This window comes from Marmota monax, unplaced genomic scaffold (assembly GCF_021218885.2).
Source record: "Marmota monax isolate L192 unplaced genomic scaffold, Marmota_monax_Labrador192_F-V1.1 WCK01_AAM20220418_F8-fsc00344, whole genome shotgun sequence".
Lineage (NCBI taxonomy): Eukaryota > Metazoa > Chordata > Mammalia > Rodentia > Sciuridae > Marmota > Marmota monax.
In genome coordinates, this window is record NW_026692430.1 from 469282 (window position 1) to 487044 (window position 17763).

At 52.1% G+C, this 17763-nt stretch overlaps 1 protein-coding gene across 2 annotated transcripts in view; it reads right to left on the reverse strand.

Moving 5' to 3' along the window:
• Positions 1-330: 330 nt before the first annotated feature.
• The window catches only part of Scara5 (scavenger receptor class A member 5), a 106086-nt gene continuing 88653 nt past the window's right edge, over positions 331-17763 (reverse strand). For both annotated transcript variants that reach the window (XM_046442954.2, XM_046442955.2), the window contains 2 exons: positions 11117-11311; positions 331-2382 (listed from right to left, as the gene is read on the reverse strand). In XM_046442954.2, the coding sequence (XP_046298910.1) occupies positions 2246-2382; positions 11117-11311 (332 nt within the window). In that variant the 3' untranslated portion in view covers positions 331-2245. The remainder of the gene's footprint in view (positions 2383-11116; positions 11312-17763) is intronic.

Sequence of the window (17763 nt, forward strand, 5' to 3'; positions counted from 1 at the left end):
AGCGGAGGCAGTTCAAGTCTTTCACCAAGTGTGACTGTCTAATTTTAGAGTTCCCAGTCTCTAGAACTGTGATCCCAAATTAATCTCTTTTCTTTTATAAATTCCCCAGTCTCAGGTGTTCTGTTATAGCAATAGAAAACAGACTAGGACATGTTCCATCAGGCTCTTGGTCCAGATCCTTCTGTCTTCCAGAAGTAGTCAAGCAGCTTTTCATAGACAGCCCTTGTTACCAAGCCCTGCCGGAAAATGATCAGGCTATCAACCTCAGAGCCCTCCCCACACTCCCTGGGTTTTCATGAGAAAAAAAAAAAAAACATGATGGAGAAGATATTGGTGACATGTTTTTCACTTTATTGAAATTCTTTCTTACAAAAGGTTTGATATATTTTAGGCCAGGCCTAATTTCCTTTAGTCCCTGAAATATACAGGTCCATGGTCAGTTCCATGTCCTCTTAGGTAGGTATGTAAACTAGCCGACTTCTATGTTTAAGGTTCAAACAGTTTTCAACATTGTTTTTATTTTATTTAAAACAAGATGTGTGTTTCCCCAAATGAAAAGACCAAGTAAAAAATTTATCTGAGTCTTCACTGGTGGGGTAACAATTTCTTTGCTAGAACTGAGTTGTGAATTCTTTTCAAAGTGACATCTTTCCACCTTTAGTATTTTGCTTTAAATGCAAACTTTGCAATGAGCTGAGCTATGTAGTAAGGAGTGCTGTGTTTATATATGCATACATATATTGGCTCTGGGAAAAGATGCATGAGCACATGCGTGTTATGTAAACATAGCAACTGATCAGAAGGAGAGTCTCTGATCCTTAGGACACTGGTGAATAACAAGCATACTGTAAGCAAAGAATGACCAAGGGCACATATTGGCTTGGTTTTCAGCCAGGCCTTTGCTGGGCCTATGCTTGAAGGGACCCAGGTCTCAGTTTCCCAACACACAATAATGCTCACCTGAGGTGACAGGCGATCGTGTATCCAACTATGAGTTTGTGATTCCTCCAAGGAGAGATGGAGCTGAAAGGACTTGCTACCAGGTAGCAGCCCCCAGCCCCAGAACATGGCCCAGTCCAACCTCCTCCTCATGTACACTTCAGAGTCTGACCTCCCGATCACCAGGAGGGGACAGAGATTGCAGATGAGTGGAGGGCCCTGGCCTCTCACTCCCCTGGAAATTATAGGGAGTCCTCACTTCCTTCCATCCTATAAGATCCATCAGGACTTGTGTCCCCTGACCACAGGAACACACCTGAAGAGGCCTAGAAGGTGCAATGTCACCACTTCCTAACAGTTCTGAGACATACTCGACTTGCCTTTAACCCTGACTGCCCGATGACCAAGCGGTGACTCAAGTTAACATGGGCGCTCACCCTCCCAGTCAGCCCTTCACATCTGTGTGGCTTTCTAAGCACCCGTGTCTCTGGCCCAAGCTTCTTGCTCAGGCCTTCCCAGTGGGAACTTGGCCTCAGCACTCTCAGTTTCTGACTTGAAGGCCAGGTGAGTGCTACCTGGAGGCAGTACCTTACCTGGACGGACATGCCTTGTACCAATGTAGCAAAATGGATTGATTTAGCACCAAGGTACTATGTAGCCCACCACGGTGGTCATTGAATAAATGCTGGTTTCAGTCCCCTTCTCCAGCTCCAGCTGGGCTTCTGCAGGAGTCTTGCATTCCCTCTTGCTCCTACAGGTGGCTTCTCCTCTATGTTCCCTCCCAACTAACCCCTTGTGTGTGGAGGCAGAGGAAAGAGGGGAAACCAAGTCATTCAGGATTGCCTCTTGCTGGGGAGGCAGATGTTGAAACTCGTGGCCTAAATGAGGCTTGGGAATTATCTGAAGAGTCAGAGATCCGTAATACCGCCCATCTCCACTGCCATATTTGTCTCCGATACCTTCTCAGCATTCAAATGTAACCAAGAGACTGAAGGGAACGTGGATACGAGGCCCTGTGGATGGCTCAGACGGCTGAGCAAACCGGTGGTGGTCCAGTCGACCAGGGCTCCCCAAGCAGGAACCCTGGGGGGAGGGAGACAGAGCCCACAGAGCCCACAGAGCACTCGAGCAGATGTCAGGAAGGAGAGTGGCAAGTCACATGGTCCGGGGATAGGGCTATGGGGGCTGGGGATACTGGACCGGGCAGAGCAGAGGCACAGCCAAGGTAGCTCCAAGCGATGTCCCTATCCCAGAAACGCAGGAGCAAGGCTTGGTGACAGGGCTTGACCTTGGGCTGTGCCCATTTTTAGTGTCTATAGCATGTCACCCCAGCATCCTCAGCGTGTCCACAGTTTGTCACCCCCCATTTGGAGAAGCTGCAGCGGAAGATGGTTTCCTCTGTGCCCTTGCAGGCGACGTCATCCATCCAAATCCTCCCTGTGCCTGTGGAGACAGGTCAACATGGCTTCTTAGCAGGGGTGCAGGAAGCGGGAGGAGACGGGGCCTGGTTCTGCCTGCCCTTGACAGTCTGTCCCTGACGGCCCTGTAGGTACTTCTCAGATCTGGGGCTTCCTTCTGCCCTTTCCACCCCACCAAAAACTCATGCTTATTTCTAGGCTCAGTTTCTTAGGAGGAGAATAATAATAATTGAGGTGACGACATTCGTATCTCCTATGTGTCAGGCATCTTGCACATACCTAGTTTCCTCTGTCCTCACCATGCTGCTTTGAGGTAGGTATTAACAAACACCCATTTTATAGGCAGGGAAACTGAGCTCAGAGAAAAATTGGTGCAAGGTCACTCAGTCACCCAGCTTATAAGTGGCAGTGTAACCTCAAATTCATGTCTTGCTGCCTCCAGGATCACGCTTTGTAAGACACACTGCAGAGCTTGGGAGTTATAGCAACATGAAGCCTTTGTTGGTAAATAGTGAGGCAGGGTCTAATCAGGGGACAGTATCAGCCAGACCCTGGATTGTCCCAGTGCCCCAGAGCCAAGTTTGTCAATACCAACATCACTTCCAATCTGTGAGCATTAAGGCAGATGGTCCCATTCTGTGAGCCCAAAACACTGATTCTGGAAGGACAACAGACCCCAGAGTTTAACATTTCCACCAGATATACATTGGAGGATATTCAAGAGCATCCTTAAACCATAAGTAATCAGGTGAGGTCTCCAAATCCAAGGTTGGTGAGGCAATCTCCAGCCAGCCCTGTCACCCTGCTAGTCTGAAGGTGCCCATGGGTGGAGGGCCTGGTGCCATAATGAGCTCTCCCAGGATTGCGTCGGGGCACAGAATAGCAGACTTGGCACCGTGGGACCTCAATGAACTTAAAGGGGCTAAACTAGGGAAGCCAGTGAGTCTCCATGAGTGAATGGCAGTGCTTGTCCAGGGTCAGGGCTTGTTGAGGGAAGAATGGAGTCAGCTGCACAGAAGTCACCAACGACAAACAGACGGGAACTTCTGGGCTCTCTGAGCTGATGGCTATGTCTGGCCCAGATGGTGGGGCTGAGCTCCAGGGCTCCTAGGGAAGCAGTAGCCTTGTCACTCAGAGTGGGGTCCCAGACCTGGGAGCTTATTAGAAGTGGAGCCCCTCAGTGGTGGCCAGGCCCTACTGAGCCAGGGTCTGCGAGTGAGCCAAGGAGCTGTGTGTGCACTGTGAAGCACGGGCAGAGGCAGAAGCCGGGCTCTGACGTGGGACATGCCTCAATTCAAGTCTCAGCACCATGTGGAGTGACCAGGTCGGTTTCCAAACTAGAAGGGGCCTCCCAGGATGTGGGACTTCCAGAGCTAAAACCTGGTGAGTTGTAGCCAAGCCAGCACTGTGGGTCACCCCAGCACCCTCACTTGTTGGGTCTATGACAACCGGGTTAAGAGTCATAAAATAGGTCCTAATAATGCTACTGCTGGGGTCACTCTGAGGGAGTCAATGAGGTTGTAGTTCGTGTGTTGAAAAGGGCTGTGGAATCTAAGAAAACCTGTAGTAAAGGCAATTCAGGACCGGGTGCAGTGGCACACACCTGTAATGCCAACCACTCCAGATGCTGAGGCAGGAGGATCTCAAGGTCAAGGCCAGCCTCAGTAACTTAGCAAGACCCCGTCTCAAAATAAAAAGGGCTGTGGATGGAGCTCAGTGGTAGAGCATCCCCAGGTTCAAGCCCCAGTGGCACCATAAGAAAAAGGTAGCTTGGGTTAGTCCTGTTACCCCACCCTCATGAGTCATCTCCCCGGTTCATTTCAGCCATCAGGAAATCCCTCTCCTTTTTAGAGAAATAGTCAACTATCAAAATGAATGACAAAACTCTGTCACTGAGCTGCTCAGTGAAATCCCCTTACAAAGAATGTCAAGGGAACATCTAAACCCACACTGCTGACCGAATCTACCACATGAACTAAGTGGTGTGGACATATTCTGGTTATGTAGAGCTTGTCACCATCTGCCATTATGGGGATGGCCATGCAGGGCGTCCACAGCAGATCAGGGAGGAGAGGCCTACTGGCCGGCTCTTGGACCCCATGCCTTCCCCAGGGCCTCCCCTGCCTGCTGAGCTGTGGCTCTTGCACAATAGGCCCTTCAAGCACAGCAACAGCTTGCAGATTAAACATCTCCGGGAAAACACATCAGTTTACAAACTACCCAGCAAAAGGCCACAGACCCAAGAGCTCTCTGGGATTAGTCACACCCAAAGCAAATAAAGAAGCAAATAAAGGAGACTAACAAAGAGCAGGCCCAAGGTTACCCGGCCCGAATGTGCGTACAGGGTCTCAAAACTCCAATCCTTAGTTGGTGTTCAGCCAGGGAGCCCTGGCCAACATCCAGACATGGAAAGGCCATAAAATGGGAATAGGGTCATTAAGCGAGCAGCCTGGAACATCTTTGGTTTTGACAACAATGCGGGACCTCATTGAAGGGGGAAGGAAGCAGCAAACCATCTTGACCTCTCATGCGATGTCACAGAAATGAGTACTCTGGGGGTTCCAGCTGCCAATCCCTACCTTAGCTTTAGAAGTGACGTGTGAGTGCTCAAGGTGCCGTCCCAAAACCAGGGCAGCGAGTTTGTTGGGGGAAACCCCTGGCAGGGGGCAGAGTTCATGTACACAGTCCAGTCTGAGGATCCCTGCTGGGTCAGGTCTGTACTCTACTGGGCCCAGCTCTACAGTGACATGATAAAGTCCTCTAGGGTTAGTAGGGCAGGCACCATGCTTCCCATTTTACAGATAAGAGAAGAAAGCAACAAGGCACTCTTCCACTGTGAGGGGGCTGGGCAAAGAGCCCAGGTGGCCTGATGTGCACAGCGCCAGGTTTGAAGGTGACCATTCATTGAACAAATGTTGGAGGGCCCGCTCTGTACTCAGCCCTATTGTAGGTGTTTGGAATACATCGCTAAACAACAAAAGGCAAATCAACAAAGCAAAAAATCTGTCATGTGCAGCTCACATTGGAGCTTCTATATATTTATTTAAAGTAACATGAATAGTGGGATTAGGTTACACTGAATCCTACAGGCTTCCATCTGAGCCTCTTAGCTACTTGACAGATATTTAAGAGGGAGGAAAACGGAGGCCCCAGAAGATGAAGTGACTTGTTAGTGATTCTCTAATTATTAGGGACATGACTCGGCTGGCCTCTGACACTTAACAGGTCCAGGACTTGCTTCTCATTATAGAATCACAGTCCATAACCCACAACACCTAGCCAGGGGCAGCAAACCACAGGGCAAATGTGGCCCAATGCCTATTTTTGTGAATAAAGATTTATTGGAACATGGCCCTGTCCATTTGGTTACTTATTGTGCCCAGCTGGTCTCCTCAGTTCTCTGAGTAGTTGTGACGGAGGTCATCCAGCCCACGAAGCTTAAAATATTTACTGTCCAACTCTATGCAGAAAATGTGGGCTGATTTTTACACTAAGCACCTTATTTTAGGGGGAAAAAAAGGCCAAAATGGTAATAATGATATAATTAGAAGTGAACACTCCCAAGTCCATCCGCCTGCTGCCACCTGTCTGACTGTGCCCATCCCAGTCCCCTCTCTGCACCTGCCTCGGGGGCGATGCTCCCTGCTCTAGGCTCCATCCAGCTGTGCTCATCCCAGCCCTTCCACCTCCCCAGACCTGCTCCAGCCACACCTCTCCCTCTCTAGTTCCTCCTGGACAAATTTAAAATGTAAAACAGCTTCAACTCTCTCTGATTTGGGTCTCTCCTTGCTTTTCTCCAGGGAAACAGATAATTTGATTACTAAGCTCTATCTGGGAAAAACATTAATGGTGTTGGACCACAGGGAGGACTGTCAGGGACTGGAGATGTTGCCAATTACACTGGGGTGGGCTCAGGTTAGGCAGGCACTGGACTCCTCTCTCCCTTTCTCCTCCCTCCCTCCCTTCCTTCCTCTCTTCCTCCCTCTTCCCTCCCTCACTGCCTCCCTCCCATCCATCTCTCCCTCTCCCCCCTTCTCTCCTTTCTTCCCTCCTATATTCGTCCAGTTCCTAGTATGTCCCAATTCTGGGTTTTGAACTGTAAAGATGTTCGAGTCTCTCCAAGGCCAGGCCAGTGTGAGAGGCCGTGACAGAGACGTGCCCCAGATTGCCACCGGAGCCTGGAGCAGGTGCGTCTTCATCTTGAGGTGAGAGATGGAAGAAGCCAGAGAAGCTTTTTTCAAGGGGCGGTCACTGAGCCGACTTTCAAGCAGAGCAGGCACTCCCTGGCAGAGGAAGGCGGGAAAGGCCTCGCAGAGAACCGCAAGTGAGGAGACAAGGCGACAGGAAACAGCACCGGTGTCCTCTGAGCAAGCAGCCACCGCCAGGAGAGGACAGCGTGGGCAGGCGGCAGATGAGGAAGGCTTTGGGTGCTAAGTGAAGGGAACCAAAGTGATCCCAAGATAAAGGCCCACTGAGGATCCAGGAAGGAGCTGAATGGTCCCAGGCAGCCACCGGGAGGAAGGCACCAGGGCAGCTGCAGGTGGCATGTGCAGGGTTGGAACTGCTACCAAAGCCCCGCTGACTGACAGCCCCCTGAACCCAACGCACAGAGAAGAGACCTGGGCCATGTTCTAACAGCTCGGCGGCACGCGATCTCATTTAACATTTGCTATCTCACTTAAAAAGAAGAAGTTAAACCCAGAGCTTAAGAATCTGCTCGAGGTCACCACCTAGAAGGTGGCAGAGACAGGATTCCGACTTGGGGGGTTTGACCCCAGAGTCGGAGCTCCCAATCACCGTTCTACCCTGCCTGAGGTCTTAAGGTGAAGACAGTGAGGACGGATTCAAGAGGGGCCAGAGCGGTGGACACTGGTAGACGCTGCGGGACTCGGGGACTGAGTAGGAGACAGGGAGGAGGTGCCCCAGGGTTCTGGCCTGGATGGGCCTGACTGGGAGGGCAGTGCTGGGGGCCCAAGAGAGGAGTACAGGATCTGGCAAGAGGGAAGAGCTGGGAGTTTGGGCAGGTGCCTTGGAGGTACCTGTGGGCATCTGGGAGGTAACTGGACATGCCAGTCTGGAGCTCAACAGAACGCTCTTGGACTCAGGGAGAGATCTGGGTTGGTGCTGAGGCCCCGGGCATGGCAATGGCCTCCAGAGACAGCGAGCAGAATTCAAGGACCACAGAGGCGGAGGAGGGGGGCTGATGGATAAGAAGTTTTAAAGAGGAAAGGGGTACAAGAGGGCCCTGGAACAGCGCAAGAGCTTTCTGGGAGGCTGAGGGAGGAGGGATGGGCCTGTGTGTGTCTGGCAGAGGACGTGCACCCTGAAGACGCCGAGGGACACAGGCGATGGAGGAAAGCTGATGAGTGGGCGAACCTGGACTGAGAGGCAGGGGTCCGGTGGGTAGGAGGCTGGGGCCAGGGACCTTACCAGCCCCACCCACTGCCAGGAGGGGGGGCCTCCCCTCCCCTCTGCCCAGCACTCTGTGGCGCCAGAGCCCTTATCATGCTTAGAATCCCCCTCAGCTGGACATGTGTGGTCAGGGCAAGGCTCCTTTGGCTCTGTGCCCTGGTCCTGCACCTAGCACCTGTCCCACGAAAGTGTCCTGAACCTGCCTGTGGGAACAGGGAGAGGCGTGGGAACGAGCGCAGCCTGGGCTGGCAGAAAGGGCCCCTGGCTGAGCCTCAGCTGTGGCCGTCCCCTCCAGTTCTTCCCTTCCCTGGCTTCTATTTCCCTCCGTGTGCCCTTTAGAGACACTGGCCACCTACTTTCCCAGGGCCTGAGTAGCCTGTGAGACAGGTGAGTGGACGGGCAGGGAGCAGTGGTCCAAAGCTGAGGCTCCACAGGCCTGAGTCCTTGCTCTGCTTTGAGGGATGGAGTGGGAGTTTAGGGCTTCCTCCTACGGGTTATGTCATACAAAAATCCGGGGAAAGGAGGCCACAGTCTACAGGATGGCTGGTCCAGCCTGGGAGCCATGTGCTGGGGTTGGGCTACCTTCACTTGGAGGATTGCTAGTTCGAGGCCAAGACTGCCACCACCTTCAAAGTGTCTGTTTGGACTTCTTGAGAAGAGTCTATGGTTTCGCTTCCTCTTATTAGGAAGGAGTCCTCACTGGATGGATCCTGAAACCAAAGAGCAAGGACTCTCTCTTCTTCCTCGGGGAGATGCTGTGACAGGATTCCTTGAAGAATCAGACTGGAATGCAGCTCAAAGCTGTGGGGGAGGGAGGTGCTCTCTGCGGGCTACCCCCCATGGCACTGTATGCCTCTGAAGTCCCCATGCACTCTGGCTTTTGGGTGGAGAGGCCAGTACGTGTGGCGTTGCCCAGGTGTTTCCTGCCAGCTGTCTCAGCAGGCACCCCCAGTTTCAGCAGATGCAAAGGGCACCCAAAGTTGAGCTTCCAAGCAGGAACTGCATCCTGGGGTTGAGGATAGAGGTTCCAGGGCCAGTATGGATGTGTCCTGACTATTTCCCCATCTAGAGAGGACATGCCACCCTCTCCCCTCATGCTGAACAGAGTCCCTGTAGCCATTTAGCACAAGGTTGGGATGGCACCAGATAGTTGCTACCTGGGGCATGACAGCACACATGCCCAGCTCAAGTCCACTAACAAAGAGCTGCTATGGTGGGCTGCTGCCGTCCACACCTGCAGAGAGACCTGGCTCCTGAGTGTGGGAGGACCAGGCCAAATCCCACCCCTCAGCACAGTGCTGATGTTCCTGAGAGGAGAGCAGCAGTGTCCTAACTCCCAGGGCCCAGACTGGACAGCAATCACAGATCCTGCAAGCCCTTTACTTAAAGACGAGGACACAAGACCCAGAGTGAGAAACAGCAGGCCCAAGACCACACAGCCAAGGGACAGGTCACTACTAAACAGGTGTGGGGAGCGCAGGATTCCTCAGAACCGGGGTATTGGTTTTGAGTCAACCCAGGTTTCTTCACGTTCAAGGTCTTGCAGAAGAGAGAGCACACGTGAGTGTGAATGTGTGTGCTTGAGTGTGGGTGGAGGTGGGTACTATGGGCATTCAGCCACATTGGCAGGTGTGTAGTGAATGCTCCTTGCTGTCTGTGTGTGGGTGGTGGTCACAGCAGACTGAATGCTATGTTCACCCAAATTCACATATTAAAAATCTAAGCCCCAAGGTGAGGGTATTATGAGGCCTTTGGGAGGTGATCAGGTCATGTGGGTGGAGCCCTCATGAACAAGATTAGTGTCCTCAAAAAGACACCCTGGAGTGCTTCCTTGATCCTTCCATCTCTGGGGACTCAGCCAGAGCTCTCTGTGAGCCTGGAAGAGCCCCATCACCAGAGTGTGGATCTACTGGGGCTTTGATCTTGGGCTTTGCAGACTCCAGAACTGTGAGAAATAAATTGCTGTATTATTGTTTTGTGTGGCACTGAGGATTGAGTCCAGGGTGCCCTACCACTATGCTATATTCCCAGCTCTTTCCTTTTTACTTGAGACAGGGTCTTGCTAAGTTGCTCCAGCCTCAGCCTCCCAAGGTGTTGAGATTACAGGCATCTGCCACCAGGCCCAGTTATTGATGAGCTACCCAGCTTCTGATATTTTGCAATAGCAACCCACATGGGATTAAGACGGTGACTGTAGAAAGCATGCCGAGGGCTTTCGGCTGATTTGTCTCCTTCCAGAAGTCACATGGCGCAGTCCTGACTCTCCATAGTTCAGAAGGTGACTGTATTTGGAGAAGACGTCAGACAATTAAGGTAAAATGAGGTCATTATAATGGGCCCTAATCGGATAGGACTGGTGTCCTTAGCAGAGAGATCAGGACACACACGAAGAAGGAAGACCACCTGAGAACACAAGGCGGAGATGCCATCTGAAGCCAGTGGGGGAGGCCCCAGAGGAACCCCTCTGCCAACACCGTGATCTTGGACTTCCCCTCTGGAATGGAGAGGAAATAAATTCCGGATGCTCAAGGCACCAGTCAATGGTATTTGCCACAGCTGTCCTGGCAGAAAAGGGCTGAGTTTGAGAGACAGCCGTGGTGGGGTGACTGGAGACCGGAGCTGGGGCCTTGTAACAGGAAAAGAAAGAATGGTTACAGCTGGCTGCTGCTGAGGGTTAGAGTCTTGGCCCTTTGCCCCAAGCCTCTTGTCCCATCTGTAGGAAGGGGGATGTGCCCAGGCAAGTCAAAAGGAAAGCCACAGAATGGCCAAGGAGGACATCTTCTTGTCATATGAGGGCGAGATGGAACATCTGGGGGTGTTCATCTGGAGAAGAAAAGGGTCAGAGAGGCAGAGACAGAGTGGGTAGGACATGGACTCCTGAGATCCCTACCTGGGTCTGATGACAGGTTCTGCCACTTGCCAGCTGTGGGACCTTGGGCAAGTTACCCACCCTATCTGTACCTCAGTTTCCTCTTTGGAAAGGGGGATGAAATCTCTATGTCCTTACTGCGGTAAGGACTCAGTGAGTGAATATGTGTAACACGTTTGGAACACCATCGCTGAGTGCTGTATAGCTGTCAAGTTTGCACAAAGGTGTGGCCGGGGTGAGAAAGCAAGCTGCAAAGATCCGAGAAGCTATCCAGTGGGAAGGGACTAGTCATGCGCCTGAGACACAGGATGGAGAACAAGGGCCAGGAGGGGAGAGAGGAGACAAGCCTGAGTGTTGGCTGCGTGCCTGGGGGATGGCAGGATCGCAGCAGAGGAGCTGGGGCGTCGGAGAGGAGAGCGGAGACCAGGGCTAGGACCAGCGGGCCCTCTCCCCAGTCTTTTTGCTCTGCAGCACTTACCTTGCCCGAAGCGAGCCGTCCGGTACACCTCCTCGGCGCCACGGAAGCCCAGCATGCGGCACACCACGTCCCCGTCCTTCTTGTCCCAGCCATCATCGCACACGGTGCCCCAGCGCCGGTCGTGGTACACCTCCACGCGGCCCTCATGCAGACCGGAGCCATTCACCAGGCGGATCATCGTGACATCTGCACCACCTGCCGGGAGACTGAGTCACCACCTGGGTCTGGACCCCCACCTGCACCTCCTGACTCTCCTCCCTCCAGGCGGGAGGAAAGAGCAGGCTGGGCTGCAGCCACAGAAACAGGGTGTCCCTGCTGCCCGCGGTCAGCCTCCTTCACCCCCATTTCCTTCTTTTCTTTCTTTCTTTTTTTGTTGTTGTTTCTAAGACTTTCAGGTTCTCAATTGGCTGGAAGGTACAGAGATCAACATCCCCCACCAGAATGGGACATTTGTTACAAATGACAAGCCTCCATTGATTGACACCTTGTCATTACCCGAAGTCCACAGCTTCCCCCTAGGTTCATTCTTAATTTTGCACATTCTGTGGGTTTGAACAAACGTATGATGAGACGTGCCCACCATCACTGTGTCACACGTTGTAGCTCCAGTGCCTGAGAACCTCAACCCGGCAGCCACGGAGCTTTGCCCTCTTCTGTGGTTGCCCCCATAGTTCTCAATTCCAACTTGAATCAAGCTGCATGCAGCCTTTTCTGACCGGCTTCTTTGCCTGAGCAAGACTCGTTCACTTTTCCTTCGTGTCTTCTCACAGCTTGCTAGTTCCATTCTCCCCAGGGCTGGTCAACATTGTTTGGAGAGGCTGCAGTGTGTTTATCCATTCACCCACCAAAGGGCATCTCGGTTTTTCTGAATGAATGAAGCTGCTATAAACATCCATGTGCAGGTTTTGGAGTCAATGAGAAGTCTGAACTCATTTGGGTAAATACCAAGGAGTGAGGCTGCTGGGTTCCTCTTGATCTTTTGAAGCCTGGTGACCAGGCAGCCACACTTGTCAGGGAGGGGGATGTAGGAGGAACACAGAAAACCAAGGGACAGTTAAGGCTGTGGGTACGAAAGTGCTTGAAGCCAGAGAGACCTGCCTGGGTGTGGATTCTGACTCTGCCCCTGATGCTCTGTGAGAGACAGCAAGTGGTCGACCAAACCTAGACGCCCCTTGTTATGAAGCACCTCCCTATTTTAAATACCATTAAGAGGGGAACCTTTGCCAGCTATGGTGGCAAATGACATCAATTGCTGGATGCTTTCTGACTTCAGAGATGCCGAAATGTATGTCACAGAATCAGTGAAATTTAGTGATATTCAAAGAGAGCTCTGAAGGTGCCAGACTCACTGGGGCCTCTTCTTTTTTCCTACTCTAGTGACCTTACAGAAGTCTTCTGGCCTCTCTGAGGGCATTTCCCCCACTGTGAGATGGGGACAACCCCTGCTTCACAGGGGTGTTGTGTAGATGGCTGAAATCATCTTTATCAGCAGTGCGTCACATGGCAGGGGGCTGTGCCACATCAGGAGGTTGACACAGAAGCCTCAGGGTGAGGTCAGTGTGCGTGGGGGTTGGCAGGAGGATGCTGTGGGTTCTGGCACAGGCGGTATGCAGGGTGTCAAGTCAGAGTCACAGTAACAGGAAGAGGCCAAAAGTGACACAGGTATCGGGGCTGACATTTAGGTGCCTGACAGCCTCTCTGCTCTGGCCAGCCTGATCTCACTCCATTCCTTTACTCTTGTTGGCAAATAAGGGACTAAGCATCTGATGGAGAGCAGTGGGTACGACCATGAGGAAGGACCCACCCTAGTGGGGCTGGTGCTTCAGTGGGGGAGACTGGCAGAATCCCGAGTTCACGAGTAGTGACAGATGGGAAGAGATGGAAAATGTCATTTGAATGATGACAATATTAAATTCCCTGGAGATTTCAATGTATATGGAAGTGGCAAAAGAATATTTGGAAACAGGATAATTTCAAAAAATTAGAAACATGTGGTAACCATAATTACGGAACTCACAGCGTCACATTCGAGGATGTCCCTGGCCCCTGGCCCATGTTCCTCATGCACCAATTAAAGTTATGACCCCCTAGTGGGCCACTCTCTTTCAACTAGTGCCACTTGACCTCGGGGACTGAGGCAGTGTCCGGGGTTGGGGTAAACTAGAGAGCACCCCACCCAGACCCCAGTGTCGCTTCATCAAACCTTGGAGCTGGTTCCTCATCACTTGTCTCCGGGTCCCCAGACTCCAGGCTGCTCCCATGGTGAACTACCCCCAGCCCATTGGGTCAACAAATGCTGCATGCCCCAGAAAGGTGTCACCTCCCCTGGATGCAATGTTGCTCTGGCTTTATCTTATAGAATATGGTCCTAGGGTATATTTTTCTGTATCCTTTCTTCCCCTAACAGAATCTCAGCTCTGTCACTACCTCCCTGGGAAAATGTAGGCTGAGGTTTGATTTGTTTATAATACCGACTGCCCCAATTTAAGGACGTGGCAATCCAGGGGGCTGGTCCTTGAACAAGAGGTATAGGGAGGCATCCTGCAGGTGAATGGCACTTTTTCTAGGCCAGCAGTAAGGCCACGTCCAGCAGGGTACTTGGGGAGTCACCAAACACACTCCAGCAGCGACCCCAGCACTAGCCTGAGAAGCATGTCATGACTTGCTGAGAGATTTGGGTTTCTGTGGGCAGAGGGTTTCCATTTGGCTTTTTCCCAGCAGTTTCTGCCCCAGGGCAAAGTTTTCCCACTGAGCAATCAAACACTGCCCGGAAATGCTCTCACCCCACAGTTGATGCGTCAACTCCCACTTACTCAGACATGGCGCCTGAGAGGCGGCCTCGGCCTGGTTGTGACCTTCCCAGGACACTTGTTAGTCTAGGGAGCTTCTTCCTCACCTCAGATGCCCAACCCTGGTCCCTGAGCATGTGGGCTACTTGGGGTCAGGGAGATGCCTCTTTTTGCTCAAGCAGCGGATAAGAATGGAAGACAGGGATTCCCACTATGTGAAACTCAGGCACTTCTCAGGAAGGTATGGTCCAGAGAGAGAGAGCAAAGGGCTAGAGCGTCCATGATGAGCAATGGGAGCCCTGGGCCGGAGATGGCATTCACTTCCCTTAATACCTGCCCTCCACTGATGGAGAGGCCCCCTGCCTCCTTTGCATCCCACCTTGGTGAGCCCTGGAAAATCCTTCCTGAACAAAATGAGAATCAGCAACCCCAAGGAAAGCACTGCTCCTCCATTCCATGTGGGTATCTAATTTGGATTCATGGGTGAGGGTCGTGAATCCAAATCAGAATATAACACAATTCCTCTTACTATGGGTCCTTACCCCAGACTGGGGTCCACCTGTCCACGTGTCTGCCACTTGCAAGTAGGGAAGACAGTATTGACCACAAGGCTCATCCCTGCCCAGCTCTGTGCAGGAGTGGTATCATCAGCATTCCATCTCTTGGCTGGAAAACCCAAGCTATGAGGAAATGTGAATAGCTATTCCTTACCCAAAACATGGAGGACAATGAAGGTTGTTCCAACTTGACAGTTTGTTAAAGCAGGCTTGGCTTGTGCAGAAACTCAGCTCACAAGTCTAGAGAAGAGTTTGTCCTTGTAATATTCATCCTGCCCCCATCCCCATCCTTGGCAGAGACACCCAGATGTCCACAGGGCTGGGTCTCTATTCTTCTTGTACCTCCTGTCCTGGTGGCCCATGGTCCCCACCAACACCCGGGGGCAGAGAGTCTCCCCTTTTATACAGAGCAGTCAGAGAAAAGTGCTCTCAGTTCCAGGCTCAGTCCAGAATCATCACTGCTTGGTCTGATGAGGGGACTCCAGGACAGGGGGCAGGCTCCTGTCCTTGAGAATCAAAGCAATCGTCACCCCCCCCCCCCCCCCCCCCCCCCCCCCCGGCCCCACATGTTTTCTGGGGCGTCGATGGTTGCTAACCTCTGCTTGAGGCTCTCTGCCTGGCTGTGGGCCCAGCTCATGAAACGGGCCTCCTGTCCCCCAGCCTGCTGAGGAACCCTGCTGTTACCCAGGCTTCTCCCAGGCCAGCCCCACGGCCCTCATCCACCTTCCTGCCACAGAGCCCAGGTCTCCCACATCCTGACCTGCTTCTCCAGTAAAGAGGGTGAGGAGGGTCAACGGAGGCAGGTCAAGGAGAGGAACCTGCAGGGTCTGGACTAGGAAGCTTTGCCTTTTCTGAGTTCTCTCTGGTAACTACTTGCATTCGCTTAGTTGTAGGCTACAGATGTCCATTGCTGAGTGTGTGGAGCTATTTTAGTTAATTATGACACAATCTTTGGGCTTTTCCAATCATTACAAATGACCAAGAAGCATAGAATTTGCCAGCTGGCAGAGGCTTGGAGATGACATAGTCCAAAGTCTTCCTGTGACATACAAGGGGGCCGAGAGGTGACGTGCCTCACCCAAGGTCATCCTGCAGTGCGTAGAAGAGCTGGGGCCTGAACTTGACACTTAGCTCTTGGGCCAGTTCTCCTTCTACACCCTCACTTCTCTCCCATAGTCGTCCATTCTTCCTGAGCTCTCTAAGCAGGGGCCACTCATTTGCTTCCCGACTTTGACTGAGATTCATGACTTTGATTTGATTTACAATTTTGATTAAGAAGTTACATGAAAAAAAAATGTTTTTCAACCTTGGAGCAGTAATGCTTCCATGCAAAATTCATAAAAATTCATGGGCCTCTCCCATGTCTCACAGGAGGACATGAAACATGGCTATCTCTGAGCTTGCACTTTAATATGAACACACTGATGATTCCAGGCAGGGGAAGGATAAAGCAGGCTTGGCTTGTGCGGAAAGTCCAGGGTGATCCTATTCCTATACACAGATTGGGTGCTAATGCTACCTTGTCTATATTAACTCTTTAACCTACCTTTTATCAGTGTAGGTGTTTTTTCCCATTGCTCCTGTATTTACCCATGCAGACGCACTTATGCAATCCCTACCATATCCCAGGGTTGCACTGGGTGCTAAGGATGTGACAACAAGTCAGTATTGTTTTTGCCCTGGAGTCACACGAAAGAGATGACCACAAAATGCCAAAGCTGGCAGAGAGTTCAAGGGCTTCCAGGCCAAACCTCTCATTTAGAGATGAGGAAACTGAGGCTGAGAGAAAGGCAGTGACCGGCTCTTACTGAGAGGCCAGATCCCTGCCTTCCTAGACCCTGCTCCCGAGGTAGCAGTTAGACATGAGCAGCAGCTCAGCCACTCCGGGCCTGATGTCATCATGCCAAGGGAAGTGGGTATGTGGCTTACCCAAGAGGCCAAGAGTGGAGAGAGTCCTGCTGGAGGGAGGCCCAGGGAAGCTCTGGGAGGGGTCCATGCCCACAGCTCCTCTTCCCTTGGGAGGGGAGGGCATGTCTTACTTGCCCACAGCCCTTAGCACTTGACATGATGTCTAGTTGGCTGAAAGCACTCAACACGTGTCTGATGTGGTGGGACGAGGGTGGCTAGGTGGATGGATGCCGGCCTCTGTTAGCGGCTCCTTTGGAACACCCTTCCGAATGCCTCTGGGTGAGGTAGCAGTTAGACATGAGCAGCGGGTCAGGAGTTTAAGAAAATACTTAGCACAGAGCAAATCGGTTCATCAACAGCCTGTGTCAGTGGTGCCGGAAGGTCTGACGTGATGGCTATTTCAGGACCCCTTCCTGATCTCAGCCCTATAAACTATTCCTCCTATAACAGGAGGAAGGCAGATAAATTTGGGGTAAGAACCAAAAGGGCAAAGATACGTTTGCTCAAAGCACCTATTTGTAAAGACATCTTAAGCAAGCTCTATTATGGTTTGTATGTGAGGCATCCCCCAAAAGCTCATGTGTGAGACAATGCAGCGTGGGATGGACAGCAGAGCAGAGAGCCCAGGGAGGGAAAGGGGCAGGGCTGGTCCACCATGTTCTCTGGAGTCTCAGAGACATGGAGATGCCATCTCATCCTCGTTCCTTCACTGCCAAACACTTTCCATGTTTCGAGGGATCGATGGCAAAAGTTCTCTCCTTGGCCCCAATCCAGCCAGTTCCATGTCCTCCTCTCATCTGGGCCTCAACCTGGGTCTATAAAGACTTGAGTGAGACACTGACCTTTCCAACAGCTCAAGACTCATCCTAGGATCACCCAGCCCCGCTCAAAATGCCCACCTGGGAGAAGTCAAGGCTGCCCCAAGAGGTACTGTTGGCTCCAGCCAGCGCCTGAGTCCAGGGCCCCTGGCCCCAGGCTCCGGGGAGGGCAGGAACCACACCTTGGGAAGCTCCAGTAACCAAACCAGGTGGTTTCCCATGGGACAATCCCCTTCCTGCTCTTTGTAACTCTTCACTTCCCCACTCTGCTGATTTCCCCCCCGGTTTGTCATTTCCCCTTTCAAAATCAACACTTCTGTGTAAACTGAGTAGAGTGCAGTTCACGCTAGATTCTTTCCCTACTGCAATGAAGTGCTGATGGGCAGCGATGTGGAGTCAGCAGGCTAGCCTGAGATGAGACTCTAGAGTGCCAAGCTGACCCCCCATGGTGATGACCTCCAGAATGGCCTTGGACTCTGCATGACCGTCTCACTCCAGGCTCAACAAGGGCCACCTGTAGGACGGATCCCAGAAGCCCACCGAGAGCACCCGTGAATGCCACATGCCCATCTAAG